This window comes from Spinacia oleracea, chromosome 5 (genome assembly GCF_020520425.1).
Source record: "Spinacia oleracea cultivar Varoflay chromosome 5, BTI_SOV_V1, whole genome shotgun sequence".
Classification (NCBI taxonomy): Eukaryota; Viridiplantae; Streptophyta; class Magnoliopsida; order Caryophyllales; family Amaranthaceae; genus Spinacia; species Spinacia oleracea.
In genome coordinates this window covers 4,029,968-4,043,849 of record NC_079491.1, presented here as the reverse complement: position 1 = coordinate 4,043,849, position 13,882 = coordinate 4,029,968, and the positions used below count along the sequence as shown (strand labels likewise).

General features: G+C 31.2%; 1 protein-coding gene across 1 annotated transcript; it reads right to left on the bottom strand.

The window, feature by feature from the left end:
- Positions 1 to 7,715: 7,715 nt before the first annotated feature.
- LOC110783125 (FCS-Like Zinc finger 8) lies at positions 7,716 to 10,878 on the bottom strand. The gene is made up of 3 exons (XM_021987431.2): positions 10,156 to 10,878; positions 9,105 to 10,051; positions 7,716 to 8,049 (listed from the first exon to the last, which is right to left on the bottom strand). Exons 2-3 carry the CDS (start codon positions 10,046 to 10,048, stop codon positions 7,980 to 7,982), a joined length of 1,014 nt encoding a protein of 337 aa, XP_021843123.2. The 5' UTR covers positions 10,049 to 10,051; positions 10,156 to 10,878; the 3' UTR covers positions 7,716 to 7,979.
- Positions 10,879 to 13,882: the final 3,004 nt, after the last annotated feature.

Sequence of the window (13,882 nt, the reverse complement as noted above, 5' to 3'; positions counted from 1 at the left end):
CTGAATGTGTGTACATGTAAAAATCTGATCAGCAGCTAGCCGTTAGGATCACTATAGTGGTGCATCAGTTGCTCATATTCTCCACCCACCTAGAGCTGTTTTCTTTCACTCATCTAAGTATCTGTTTTAACTTAAAACCCGGATTTGTGAATAAAAAAAAGGAAATTTTGGTATTTACTACCTTAAAAATACCCCACTTTTGCATTTACTACCTTATGAAATTTTTATTTTAAATTACTACCTTAAACTTCCAATTTTTTTTTATTTACTACCACTTTACAGTTTTCTCATTTTAAAATTAAGATATCTCTTTCGTTTCTTAATCGTTTAATGTGATTCAAAGTTCACTATTCTCCTTGTTTTATAGGGATTTCATTGAGAACAACATTTCAAAACAATTCGTTTGATAATTCATATATATTTTAAACTTTTACAAATAATATTTAATTATTTTTACCTTTTGCAAAATTTTAAAAGCAAGATCCATATGGAATCCTTACACTTAAATGAGAAGAATGGACTTTGAATCACTTAAAATGATTAAAAAACAAAAGAGATATCTCAATTTTAAAATGAGAAAACTGTAAAGTGGTAGTAAATAAAAATAAATTGAAACTTTAAGGTAGTAATTTAAAATAAAATTTTCATAAGGTAGTAAATACAAAAGTGGTGTATTTTCAAGGTAGTAAATACCAAAAAAATCCTAAAAAAAATGCCAATTATGTGCTTTAATATAATTTCCAATAGTAAGCGTTAGAGCCTGTTTCCAATATTCAACGGCTTGATCGAACCAAGCCTCTGCAATTTCAGGAAATTCCAATATTCAACTGCTTGATCGAACCAAGCCTCTGCAATTTCAGGAAATTCCAATATTCAACGGCTTGATCGAACCATTGCAACCAAGCCTCTGCAATTTCAGGATCTCCCTTTCGAATGACTTGTTCTCCCAGGCGGAACCGGTAACATTCGAGATTATGCAGGATTTTACATGAAAGATCCTTTTTGGAGGTGGCGGTAAAGAGTGAAGTTTGTATGTTTGTAGCACACAAAAATGTAGCTCCGGTCTATATAAGGAATCTCTAACAAGAAATTGAAGAAACTGCACTAAAACAAGATAAGTAACAACGAACTATAAGTAACACATGTCCATATAAGGAACCTTTAACATGGAATTGCAAATTTGCAATAAAACAAGAAAAGTAACAACGAATACAATATATAAGCAACACCAACGTAGAAAGTCAAATAACAACCGTCTATACAAGGGAACCTCTAACATGAAATTCAAGAAATTAATGTAAAACAATAAAAGTAACAACAAATATAATGTATAAGTAATACCATCATAGACAGTAAGTAACACAAATCAATAACTTTTTATAGTATATGTGCGCGAGGGAGTTGCGCGTGTACGTCACACCATCAAGTTGATGGTGTAGCTGGTCACATAGGAGACGTGCCGGTGAGGAATACAGAAGGATCAACGATCTGAAAATCAACAGCAACCAAACTGGGCATCGTCTTAGGCTAGCAAGCGGGCGTGCTTAGGCAGTTAGGCTTCTATGCATCAATAATTTCTTGCGCAGATGCTTCACTATAAACGCGGAACCATCATACGAAAGCCTTATACAGTTATACATGTAAAAGAACTTCAGAAAATTGTGCGTTAAACACAATCTTGATTCATTTGAAAAAAAAACACACACAATATTTTTTTTAAGGTAAAAAGTAATTCATTGATAAAATAGTCATACGACATCTACAGTAGAAATCAACACTAACAAATACAAAACAATTTGGATCAAACAAAATTATAATCCGGCAAAACTACGATCGTTGTAGATGAGATCTGACAATGATGAATAATTGAATATCCTCTTTTACATCGATGTTTGATACAATCTTCAACGAAGGGGTCTTTCGATCTGTTGTAGCTACAACACACAATCTTGATTTATGTTCCTAATAATTCTCAATCCGGAAAAAAGAGTGGCACAAACAAATTGTTAAGGGAAAAAAAATATATTTGATGATCATAACCAATCCATTGAATTCATAAGCAAACACAAAAACAAGAAAAAGTTTAAAAAAACGAGATTTCAGGTCCATGATTATCCATGTTTTAGGTTTCAACTTCATCATTTTCGTTTAATCATAAAAGACGTTTATTGGACAAAATACAAGGTTATTACGAAAATACAAGTAACTTTTAGCCTTTTACTAAGATTGAAGAGTCCACCGTTTGAGTTATGTCGTTGCTTAACTCCAATTTGTTGCGCAAAGAATTTTTTTTGGGGGGAAATGTCAAATTAAGTTTATTTTAGTCAAATTGAGCAAATAGGTCACGCAAATTCTTATTTACAAATATTGTACACCGAACTAAAAGTTGACTCAAAGTACATAAAAGTACCCTTATATACGTAAAAGTTATCTATTTTTTATTGATATTTTTTTTTTCATTTTAATAAAAAAGTTTATTCAAAATCATTAATAATGTATAAAAATTAATCATTTAACCTTTTAAAATGTTAATCCATCAATTTTTTTTTGTAATATATATGTTAACCAAAACATAGTAAAAGTTACAAAAAACTAGGTAAAAGTTACTTTGGTGTACGATAAATTTATTGTACACCTTGTGCGCGCAAGACCTTTCGAATAAGTCAAAAGAAAAGTTCATTAAGGGTCTGTTTGGCAACACTAGTTGAAATCGAGCTGAAACTGAAAAGATAGTACCTGAAACTTATAAGGTGCTGAAACTGATAAGGTAGCTTGTTTGATAGTACTAGTTTTGTAAGTACCTGAAATTTTTAGTAGTTTAATTGACAGGGGTAAATTGTGAAATATAACGTTTCATTAGGGGTTCTTTCATTATTTAGGATTTTTTTTATTGATTGCTCAATGATGTTCCATTGCCATTGTGTAATTGACAGGGGTTGTTCGATGATGTTCCATTGCCATTGTTGCTCATGATGACTCCAAATCAAAGGTCTGGTTTTTTTTAATTGATTGCGAGGGCACAAATTTTTGTTTGATTTTTTTTTTTTCTTCCTATTTTTCCATATGTTAGGATGATTTTTGTTTAGAAATCAAAGAAAGATTTGGAAAGAAGGAGATACGAGATTTTTTTGTAGGTGAAAAAACAAAGATAATGCTTGGTGTTTGGGAGGAATTAGGGGAGAGGTGAAATACACTCGCAAATTCTCCACGTTTTTTTTTTCATTATTTAGGATTCTATTATCATTTTTTTAAAAAGAAAAAAGACAATTTCAGGAGCTGAAACTCAAACGTTAATCAGATTAACGTTTCAATATCAGTCACTTTATCCAACTTGTGTTTTATTTCAGCTACCCGCCAAACACTCCTAATTGTTTAAGGTGACTTATCATATTAGCATCTAATGATTTAAGGTGACTGAAATTGCTTACCAAACAGACCCTAAGTGGATTAATAACTTGGAATGGAAGTAGTTTTGAAGGCAACGATGTCAAAGAATATTTGATTCTATTCTTCTTGCCAACCAAACAAATTTATAGGTTTGAGAGGGAGTTTCATTTTGTTACTCCTCATTCTTTTTCTTTATTCCATTCCTTTTCACTATTTGAAACAAACATCATCTTCAATTAATTCAAAATGGATAAGTGGTACCTTATAATAGCTAGATTCAAAAGTGGTTGAATTGCTACTTAAACACGAATAGTACATGAGATGAGGAATTACAAATTACGGAGTAGTAATTACCACGTACAAAGTACTAGTAATGATACGAGAAAGACGAGGAATAATAATGATTTTAAAATGCAAATATTCAACAAAAAAAGAAAGTTATCCTCGAAATTTTGATTGATTTATTGAAGGATGACGCATCAGTATTTTTTTTTCTTTTTTTGGTGCGAATGAGCCACAAGGGCAATATAAATTACAAATGGGGACGGGGAGATTCGAACCTGAGACCTATTGTACACAGGCCCTCAGTCTTAACCACTAGGCCAAGACATCATTGGTGGATGACGCATCAGTATGAAATACGATTTTAGACGTGTCACATCTAGATAGTTTGTGTTTCTTTTCTGTGAAATTAAAAATAACTAATATACGCGTGTTTGACTTTATAATCGTATAAGACGCGACAATAATACACTCAAATGTCAAATTCAAGATACATCAAAAAAAATATAATTCAACAACGACAAAATGTATTATCATTTTCATTTACAATTGGCTTGCGTTTTCAAATTTTGTTTTGAATGATTTGCGAAAGATATAAATGGATCTTTTCAAGCATTAGAACAATAATCGAGCTGTAATTTGACACCAACCTTGCTTTGATAGTGAACATTGAACGTGGGATGATCCTAAATTCCTAACTTGAGAAACAACTATGTATGTCTTAATTAAGAAACTTAATGATTTAATTAATTATTCTTATGTGACTTGTCTATGAAGAATAATAAATATTATTTATTATTGTTATTAAAAAAGGCAGTCTTAAATTCTAAGGAGGCGGCCAATAAGTTTAAGTAGTTGAACTATAAGTCATCATATAAAAAGGAACAGTAATAATAAGTACGTACAAGTATATAATTGGATATTTCTCGTCAAAAATATGAAAATAAAAATAAAATTATTGGATATCTGAATGCGTAAATATAGTGTATTCGTCATAGTAATTGATGTGGGCAAGGGTACTAGGGTAGACTATCATATATCTTAAGTAGTATATTTGATTGTAAGATAGAGACATGTTTTTGGACCACTTAGTAACGGTAGGAGGAACGTTTACCTAAATTGAGTTCATAATCCTAATTATGTGATAAGGTAAAATGAAGTTCATAAATAAACTTTGTAACAGTACAAATTGGTAGCAATTACGTAGTTTAATTGACTTGTTCTATTATATAATTTCAATTCTATATTGTCCTAATTCATAAATGGTTACTAAATTTGGTTCTACTTCTTATCTGATAGTAAGTAATATCTTGTACGTACTAATTTTATGTGATTACAAAATGTATATTATTTAATAAAAGTTCTACATTTAGGTTTCAAACATTGGATAAGTAATAAAATTATGCATTGGATGGAAATGTATATTATTTAATAAAAGTTTTACATTTAGGTTTCAGATTAACATTGGATAAGTAATAAAATTATTTATTGGATGGATAATATGTAGCTTATGGATAAGGATTTGGGTTACTAAATGTGGTTCTACTTCTTACGCAGTACTTCCTCTGTTTTTTAATACTCGCAATGTTTGAACATTTTACACTACTTATATAATCAACTTTGACTATTATTGGTGTTTTATGTATAAGATAAAACATAGTTATGTGATATGTTGTTAGATTCATCTCAATTTGTATTTTTAAAATATCTACTTTCTATAATTTTTGTCATAAAAAGAATTTAAGATATAAATAACCAAAGTTGTGCATTGACATGGGTGAAAGTAACCAACATTGCGAGTATTTAAAAACGGAGGAAGTGTATGATATGAAATACGGAGTAATATCCTGTTCATACTAATTTTATGTGATTATGAAATGTATATATTTAATAAAAGTTTTACATTTAGGTTTCAAACATTGGACAAGTAATAAAATTATGTTTTGGATACCTTTTGGATAAGAATTTTTATAAATGGACTTTCTAGTTTAGTTTATAATAATGTTTTAATTAGGTCATTATAAGGAGAATGAAGTAAATAAGGTTATACATTATGTTTATATTCTACGATACTTATTTTGACTTATTTCAGACTATAAAAACGACGAGAAATATAATTGTCCCGCATATATTTGAGATGATTAATTGTAAATGAGACCCACAATTGGCACAATCAAACCCCGAGCTAGAATTCAGCTGGTCACGCGCTCACGTACACCACGCCACTACTCCACTAAATGATAAGATCATAGGAGGCCACGAAAGTGGGAATAATTTCGATCATAAATTCATAATGCAATAATTTACAAACTCAAAAGTTACAAACCCTTAATGTGTAGGACAAGTTTGGTGGTTTTTAGAGTTATAAGTTCCTTAGCCCTTAAAATAAAGGGTACATAACTCATACTTCCTCCATTTTTTTTTAATTGCACCATCTTGGTTTTAGCATTATTCGCTTATTCTTATATAGTTATTTTTTGTGATTTATATGTAAGGAAAAATATACTCATGTGGGATCTTGTTAGATTCGTCTCGAAATATACTCTCAAATTATCAAATTTTTATAATTTTTTAAAATGTATAATGAGAGATATTAGTAGTTAAAATAGTGCAGTGGCAAGCGTAAAATCCCAGATGGTGCAATTAAAAAAAAATGGAGGAAGTATTATATTCGTGATGTAGGGGAACCACACAAAAGTTGGCCTAATATACCTAATGGTATGATAATCACGAGGTTTAGGTTTAAACTACAGGGAAATTAGATTTTTTTTTTTTTTTTGGGTGCTAATGAGCCATAACGGCGGGGATGAGAATCGATAACAGGATCACCTGGAATCGGGAGAGAAGCTCTAACCAACTTAGCTATCCCCCACTCTCAGAGAAATTATATGGTGATGTGAGATGATATTCATGAGAAGTTAAGAGGTTCAAACGTAACACTTATTATAATTTATTTATTTTTTTGGCAAGGTAAAATTAAATCATTACAAGTCGGGAGATCGAACGTAAAGGGAAACCAAGTTGTATACCCGTACATTGTGGATTAAGTAGACTAGTACGATAGTCGATTGTTGTAGACAACGTACGTAAAAGATGCATGCAAAATAAAGATCGTTTAGAATTCAGATTGAGTTCGATATGATCCAATCAACTCAAAATAAGTCATTTTGTCTGATTTTGGGACATTTCAAGCCAGATCATATTTATATCTATTGTTAATCAATAAATCGCCATACTACTTTAATACGATTCAAGTAATTTCACAAACGAGTTACTCGTATACAATTTTGATACGACGATTCAAGTAATTTGGGTCGTGGATGAGTCACCCTTGGCTTTCCTAGGGTAAGTAGACACTTTTTTTTTTTTTGGTGCGAATGAGCCACAAGGGCAATATAAATTACAAATGGGGGCGGGGGGATTCGAACCTGAGACCTATTGTACACAGGCCCTCAGTCTTAACCACTAGGCCAAGACATCATTGGTAGGGTAAGTAGACACTGGTAAAGACTAAGGTGTATGTTCATATTCAAGTTTTAAGATAATGGAGTGAATATCTTATTACTACAACGTTAAACATGCTATGACAAATAGTAGTACAATAGCGAAAGGTAATGTTTTTTTAAGGTCGTCTCAAATTTACCTACTCAATTATAAGAACAAAATAATTGAATTTTCCTGGTTATTATGTCATGTATTTTGGCTCTTATCAATTGTGGTAGTTGTTTGGATGATTACTTAACTAAAGTTAAATGGACAAAAATAAATTGATATTGAGTCTCTACACATAATTATTGATCAACCAAGATGGACAAACAAGACAGGACATCACTTTAATGGAATAAGTTATTAAGGGTCCCACCCTTGCCCATATTTTAAATTTATTTATTTATAATGCATGATTGATCATTTTTAACAATTTTTTCGAAGATAAAATTACAAAAATAAGAAAAATTCAAAAATAAATAAAACAAAAATTCAACATCTACCCACTAAAAATGAAAATAAATTATGTGCAAAAATAACAACAATAATAATAAAATAAATGAGAGAATCAAAACTTAGGTCATCATTTTCATTAGAAATAAACTCTACATTTTTAATTTACCTCACATACATTGTTGGACAAAACTTCTTAGAGACTAAACCAACATTGAGTAAAGAAAGGGAAATTGATAATAAAATTAAAATTAAAAAAAAAGGGGGTTCCAATTAGGTTATTATAATCAAAATAGTAGGAAAAATTTGGGGGGATTTTCGATTTTTAGGTAGCTAATTCTGGTTTGAAATTCTCTGAGAACAAAACTCTTCTAGTTCTCCATTTCATCAAAAAGCATTTCTTGGCAGCGGCATTCTTGACTGCAAAAGGCCTTTTCTCCTCTGCATTTTCATAAAAAAAAATTGTGTACTCATTAGTACGTTTTCTAACGTCTCGAAAATTGAAATAATAATAATAGATCACATTTGACTTTAGTCGTTACAATGTGTAACTGATCCAAGTACTATAATATTGAAAGAAAATAACACTACGAGCTAGATTTAATTCAAGGATCACAAAGTTAAATGAGACCTGTTATCTAGAAACGGAAGGAGTAATTATTTAAACTTTGATGGAAATGGGTATTAATTATTGCCAAAAAAAAAATCAAAGTAGTGATCCATTGATAAAGTATCTTACATAAACAAATGGGGCTAAGCCTACTTGCCTATATATCAATAGGCCAAATTCCTAAAGGTACAATGATTGATTGGATCAAATACAAATAATTAAATGGACCAAGTCTATAATAACATTAACACAACCTATTTCACTTAAATGGCAAACTTGATACTACAAGATAGGATTTCTAGTTTTCTACTAACCATGATAATAGTTAATGTAATGGACAAATAACCTCTATTAGGAGGTAGGATTAATTACTAGTTTAAATTACGCTATCAATTAGTAACATGACAACTAATTCAGGACGAATAGAGTACACCATTATTTGCTCAAGATCACATTAGATATCCAATAGGACCATACAAGTGTACTATTGATATTACCTTGGTTAGGGGCTTAGGGCACGGATAATTACTAGTTCAAATTACGCTATCAATCAGTAACATGATCACTTATTACAAGTACTAATTAATGGTTTAAATCTTTAAGGGAACATACAAGTGTACTATTGATATTACCTTGGTTAGGACACGGATAATTACTAGTTCAAATTACGCTATCAATCAGTAACATGATCACTTATTACAAGTACTAATTAATGGTTTTAATCTTTAGGGAACATACAAGTGTACTATTGATATTGATATTGATATTGATATTATCTTGGTTAGGACACGGATAATTACTAGTTCAAATTACGCTATCAATTAACCTAGAAAGAGTACAACATTATTGTTTGCTCAAGAACAAGAAAGAAGAAAAGGGAGTATACCTGTACATGTAAATGTCACTTCCTTCACCAAGCTTCTTCTTGCAATGGTGGCAAAAACTAAGGAAATTCTCAGGTGAAGAAATGGAGTTTCCAAATTTGGACAAATACCCATTTCTCCTTGATGAAAACGAAGAAGACCCAACAACACCACAACAGCTTTGAACAATGCAATTCCCAAATATATGAGTTGTTTTAGGGTTTGGACCATGAGAGATTACACAGGTGTAATCCTCAGATAACTCCATGTCACTCAAAGAAAGGTTATTATCATTTCCATTCCCATTCCCTTTCCCGTTTCCGGGGGATTCATGGGGGTGAACTTGGGAATCCTTGTTTCCAAACGGCCATAAACTGTTTCTTGGAGTTTTAATCCCAAACTCTCTTGGTGATTCAGGGGAAAAACAGGGGAAAACAGAGGAAGGTGGTAAAGGAGGTACTTGGATTCTGAGTTGTGAACCAAACACTACTAGTTTTCTTTTCTGTTGTTTGGATGTTGCTGTGTTGTTCATGTTGCTGTTGTTGTTGGTGGTGATGTTGTTGTTGTTGTTGGATTCAGAACTGTTTTCATCAATTAAAGCAAGGCCAATCCCCTTTGTGTTGTTGGGTTGTTCCCATGAGAAAGTTTTTGAGTTTTTGTTGCTGTTGTTGTTGTTGTTGGTGTTGTTGTCAACAACCCAGAAAGAGTTGGCTAAAGCAGAGAATGCTTTACTGTCAAGTATTGAAGTTGGACTCATTATTGGATCATTCAAGCTAGATGAAGGTGAAGGTGAAGGTGAATTCGAAGAAGATGAAGAAGAAGAGAACAAACTCTTGAAAAATCTAGGAGAATTTAAGAAAAATGAAGTGGGTTTTGTGGATTTCTCAGGTGGAATCCATGAACTATTGCTATGATCACTAATTATCCCTTGTGTACTTGTCACTTGTCTTGTTCTTTTCCTCAGCATTACCTTCAAAAAATAACATAAACACCCAAAACACAATCAATATATTGTAAATTGGAGTATATATAAAAGGGAGTTAATTCATAAATAAATAAATAAACTAAAATTACCTCAATATTGGGAAATTGGAGAAGTTTTGAACACCCTAAAAAATATGATCTTTTTGATAAAGATCCAAACTTTTTCCTTGAAAGATCAAAACTTTGGATCTGTGAGCAACAAACTCAAAGAAACAGACAAAGTAGGAAGACTAAAACCCAGCAGAACAAACCCAGAAAAAAAAAATGAATGGGTAACTTGCTTAAAAGATGAAAACTTTAATAATCAAAAGAAATGAAGATCAAAGAATAAAAAGGGACCACCAAAATCCACATGCAAAACCCATGTGATTACAGATTTTAAGAGCTTAATTCTGCTACTAATCACACTACTGATAGTGAATCTGCTGCTGTTAACTGCTGCTGCTGTTGTTGTTGATCAGTTGCAGCAGAATTTAGTTTTCCTGATCCCAATAAAGAAATAAACACTCATTTTCATATATTTTTTTAAATTAAATAAAATAAATTTTGGATGAAGTATTAAAAAATGGTTGGTGGGTTAATGAGTAAAGCCCATAAATTGCGCAGGTGTGGAGTTTTATCCAGTTTCAGTTGAGGTAAGCTTTTTTAATTTATTTTTATTTTTTTGTTTCTGTGAAACTGCCCACGGATGTGCTGAATTTTTGTAGAGGGGGAGAGAGAAAGAGGAGAGAGAAAGTAGGTGGTTTTAATGGAAAGGAAAGAGAGAGGGAGAGAAAGAAAAGGAGTTGGGAAAAGAGTGAGGGGAGTTTTTCAGTTTGGAGGAGTGACTTTATAAAAAGATGAGAAGAGTGTCAATTAACACACTAGGTCCCACCAACAAGGAAAAAAAAGGGGGATTTATAGGTGGGTCATTTTCGGTTTTTATTTATTTGATATTTTATTTTATTTTATTTTTTATACTCGTTCTAAACTTAATCGTCGTAATAGATTTTTCATTAAGTTTTATGCGATAAGTTATTGTAAGTTTATTTATTATTGTAGTTTAATAGATACATAGTAGCTTTTTTTAATGGAATGCGAGAGAATGTAGAGTAGGGATGGCAAAAATAAATGGATATTCATTTATCTGATACCACCATTACTAAATGGATGGAAACCCGAACTAAACAATTGACATGCGGGTGACGGATTAAGAGGGTGACATCGGTCGGATACATATGACCCTCGCTACATCCGTTTATCATCCGTTTAATATATTTTTCACACAAATTTTAATAAAAAAATATTATATATTTAAGAAAATATTTTTAATTCTTGTTGCAAATTATCTTTTTCAAATCATTTGTTGTTATTTTTTTTACAAAATATTTTTTTATTTATGAAAATTACATATGTTAAAGTTGATGTATTTTTTATATATAATAAAGCACTCATCCGTTATTCACTCGATCCACCCGTTTCATCCGCACGTGACAGATGGGTGGATGCGGCTGACAGATAGATGCGGGTGAAGCGGATTGATAAGCGGGTGGATGCAGGTGAAGCACCACCCGTTCCGAATCCGATCCATTGGCTTCGTTCTTTATTAATTGTCACGTTTATTTTATCACGGTTTACATTGCAATATTGCAAATTTGCAATTATAATATCTTTAGTTATCAATGAGTAAAAAATCTAAAACATTGATATTATGAATCTATACAATGAAACGAATAACAAGACCCCACATTACTATAATTTTTTTAAAGTATAAATCATAATTGATAGTTATAGTAAATTATATGAATAGAGTCAAAAGTCAAATTGTATCAACTGAAAAAGACGGAGAAATATGTTGTAACATTTTTACAAGGCAGTTTCGCACAAAAAATAAATAAATTATAATGTAGTATTTGACAAATCTGCCTAATTTATAATATACTACTTCCTCCGTTCCGGAAATATCGCACCATTTGATTTTTACTCTATTCACACTACGATTTTGACCATTTTTTGTGATTCATACGTAAGGAAATTTTAGTCATGTGGGTCATGTTAAATTCATATCGATAAATATTCTTTAAATATGTATTTCTCTGTATATACCGAGTGGTAAATTGTCTGTTTTGTGAAGAACTTCTAAATAGTGAGTTGAGTAGGGAGCTCATCGTGCAGAGTGGGAGCTATATCAGGTGTGTTTTCGAGGAAACTCTTGCCGATGATCATTGTATGAGTGGTTAGGGAGAGTAGAAAGAGATTTTTTTTTTACAAAGAATCCGATACCTGAAAAGTGAGAGAACTCGTCAATATTTATAGGAATGTGTGTTGGCATTGCAGGTAATTAATCTTGAATGACCTAACTAAACTTGATACCGTCTTACACAATTATTTATGCGCGGACTTATAGTATGCGTGTGCGGTTTAACTTACTTTAATTTTTTATTAAGTGAAATATGAATTTACTGAACCTAATTTTACTTATATAAACTTGTTTTTTCAAAACTTATTAGAACATGTTTTGTCCAGACTTATCTTATACGGAGTACTCTTCAAAAACTCATGCTAAAATAACTTAAGTTGAGGGGAAATGTGCATTCTTAAGTTAAGTTTAGAACTCTTACTATACATGAGTTTAGGTCTTAGATTTACTTGTCCAAGAATATATATTTACTGAATTGAGCTATTCCGTACAATACTTGTTTTAGATGAAAAACAAAATGCAAATAATACTCGATCTGTTATTCCTATTTAAAAACAAAATGTAAATAATACTCTATCCGTTATCCCTATTTAAATGTCACATTTCTTTCAGAAATATATGGAGTATTCCTGATATAGAAAAGTTTCATTTCTTTTTCGAGCTTGAAGGCCTAAAACCAAACAACTAAATGCGATACACTATAATTTTTTTGTTTCTATTAAGTATTACTCCCTCCGTCCCTTAATATTCGACCGGATTTGACTTTTTGCACGATTCACATAATTCATTTTGACTCTATTTTATTTTATTTTATTCTAGTATATGAAAATAAATGTTAGTATATAATATATTGTTGGCTTCATCTTAATATATATTTTCAAAATATTAATATTTTATAATTTTTTATAATATATAGTAAAAGAAATTGGTGGTCAAAATTGTGCATTGACAAGCGTACCCAGTTAAAACAGGTCGAGTATTAAGAGAAGGAAGAAGTAACCTTTAATTAACCAAACTTCATTTTACACAACTAAAGTTCACATTTTACATTTACGGCATGTAAAAGTAAAAGTTAAAGTAAAAGTAGGAGTTTTAGATAAAGACGTGAGTAGGGATGGCAATGGGTCGGATCTGGACCGGGTCCGACAAGATCCAGACCCAGACCCGCTTTTTAAGAGGTGGATCCAGATCCGACCCAGATCCGCTGGGTCCAAAAAAATCAGATCCAGACCCAGATCCACTGGGTCTAATGGGTCTAGGGTCGGATCTGGATCCTAAATGGGTCTAAGCGTATTTCTTTTCAAAAAAAAATTTGTCCCTCATTTTTCTTATATTACGTAATTTTTTCTCCCATTTTTTGTATGTAAACGTAACGTTGCTTTAATAAAACCACTAAATATGGAATATTCGTTAATTTTGTTTATGAAAAAAAATCATATTAACCCTGTAATACAATAAGTATTTAAAGTTTCTAATATTATTATGTATATGTCACGTCAAACAATTTTTAAATAGTTTAGTATCATAAGAACTTAATAAAGTTTAGCACGTAAAGATTGAATTATATTTAAATTTTAATTTTTTTTTAAAAAAAATTATATATATGGGTCTGTGGGTCGGATCTGGACCGGATCTGGA

Bases quoted from the DNA above. Each gene is read 5' to 3' on its own strand.
- LOC110783125 (XM_021987431.2), bottom strand. From the start codon at position 10,048: ATGCTGAGGAAAAGAACAAGACAAGTGACAAGTACACAAGGGATAATT. The intron at 8,050-9,104 runs GTATACTCCCTT...ATGAAAATGCAG, and splicing joins AGTGACATTTACATGTACAG to AGGAGAAAAGGCCTTTTGCA.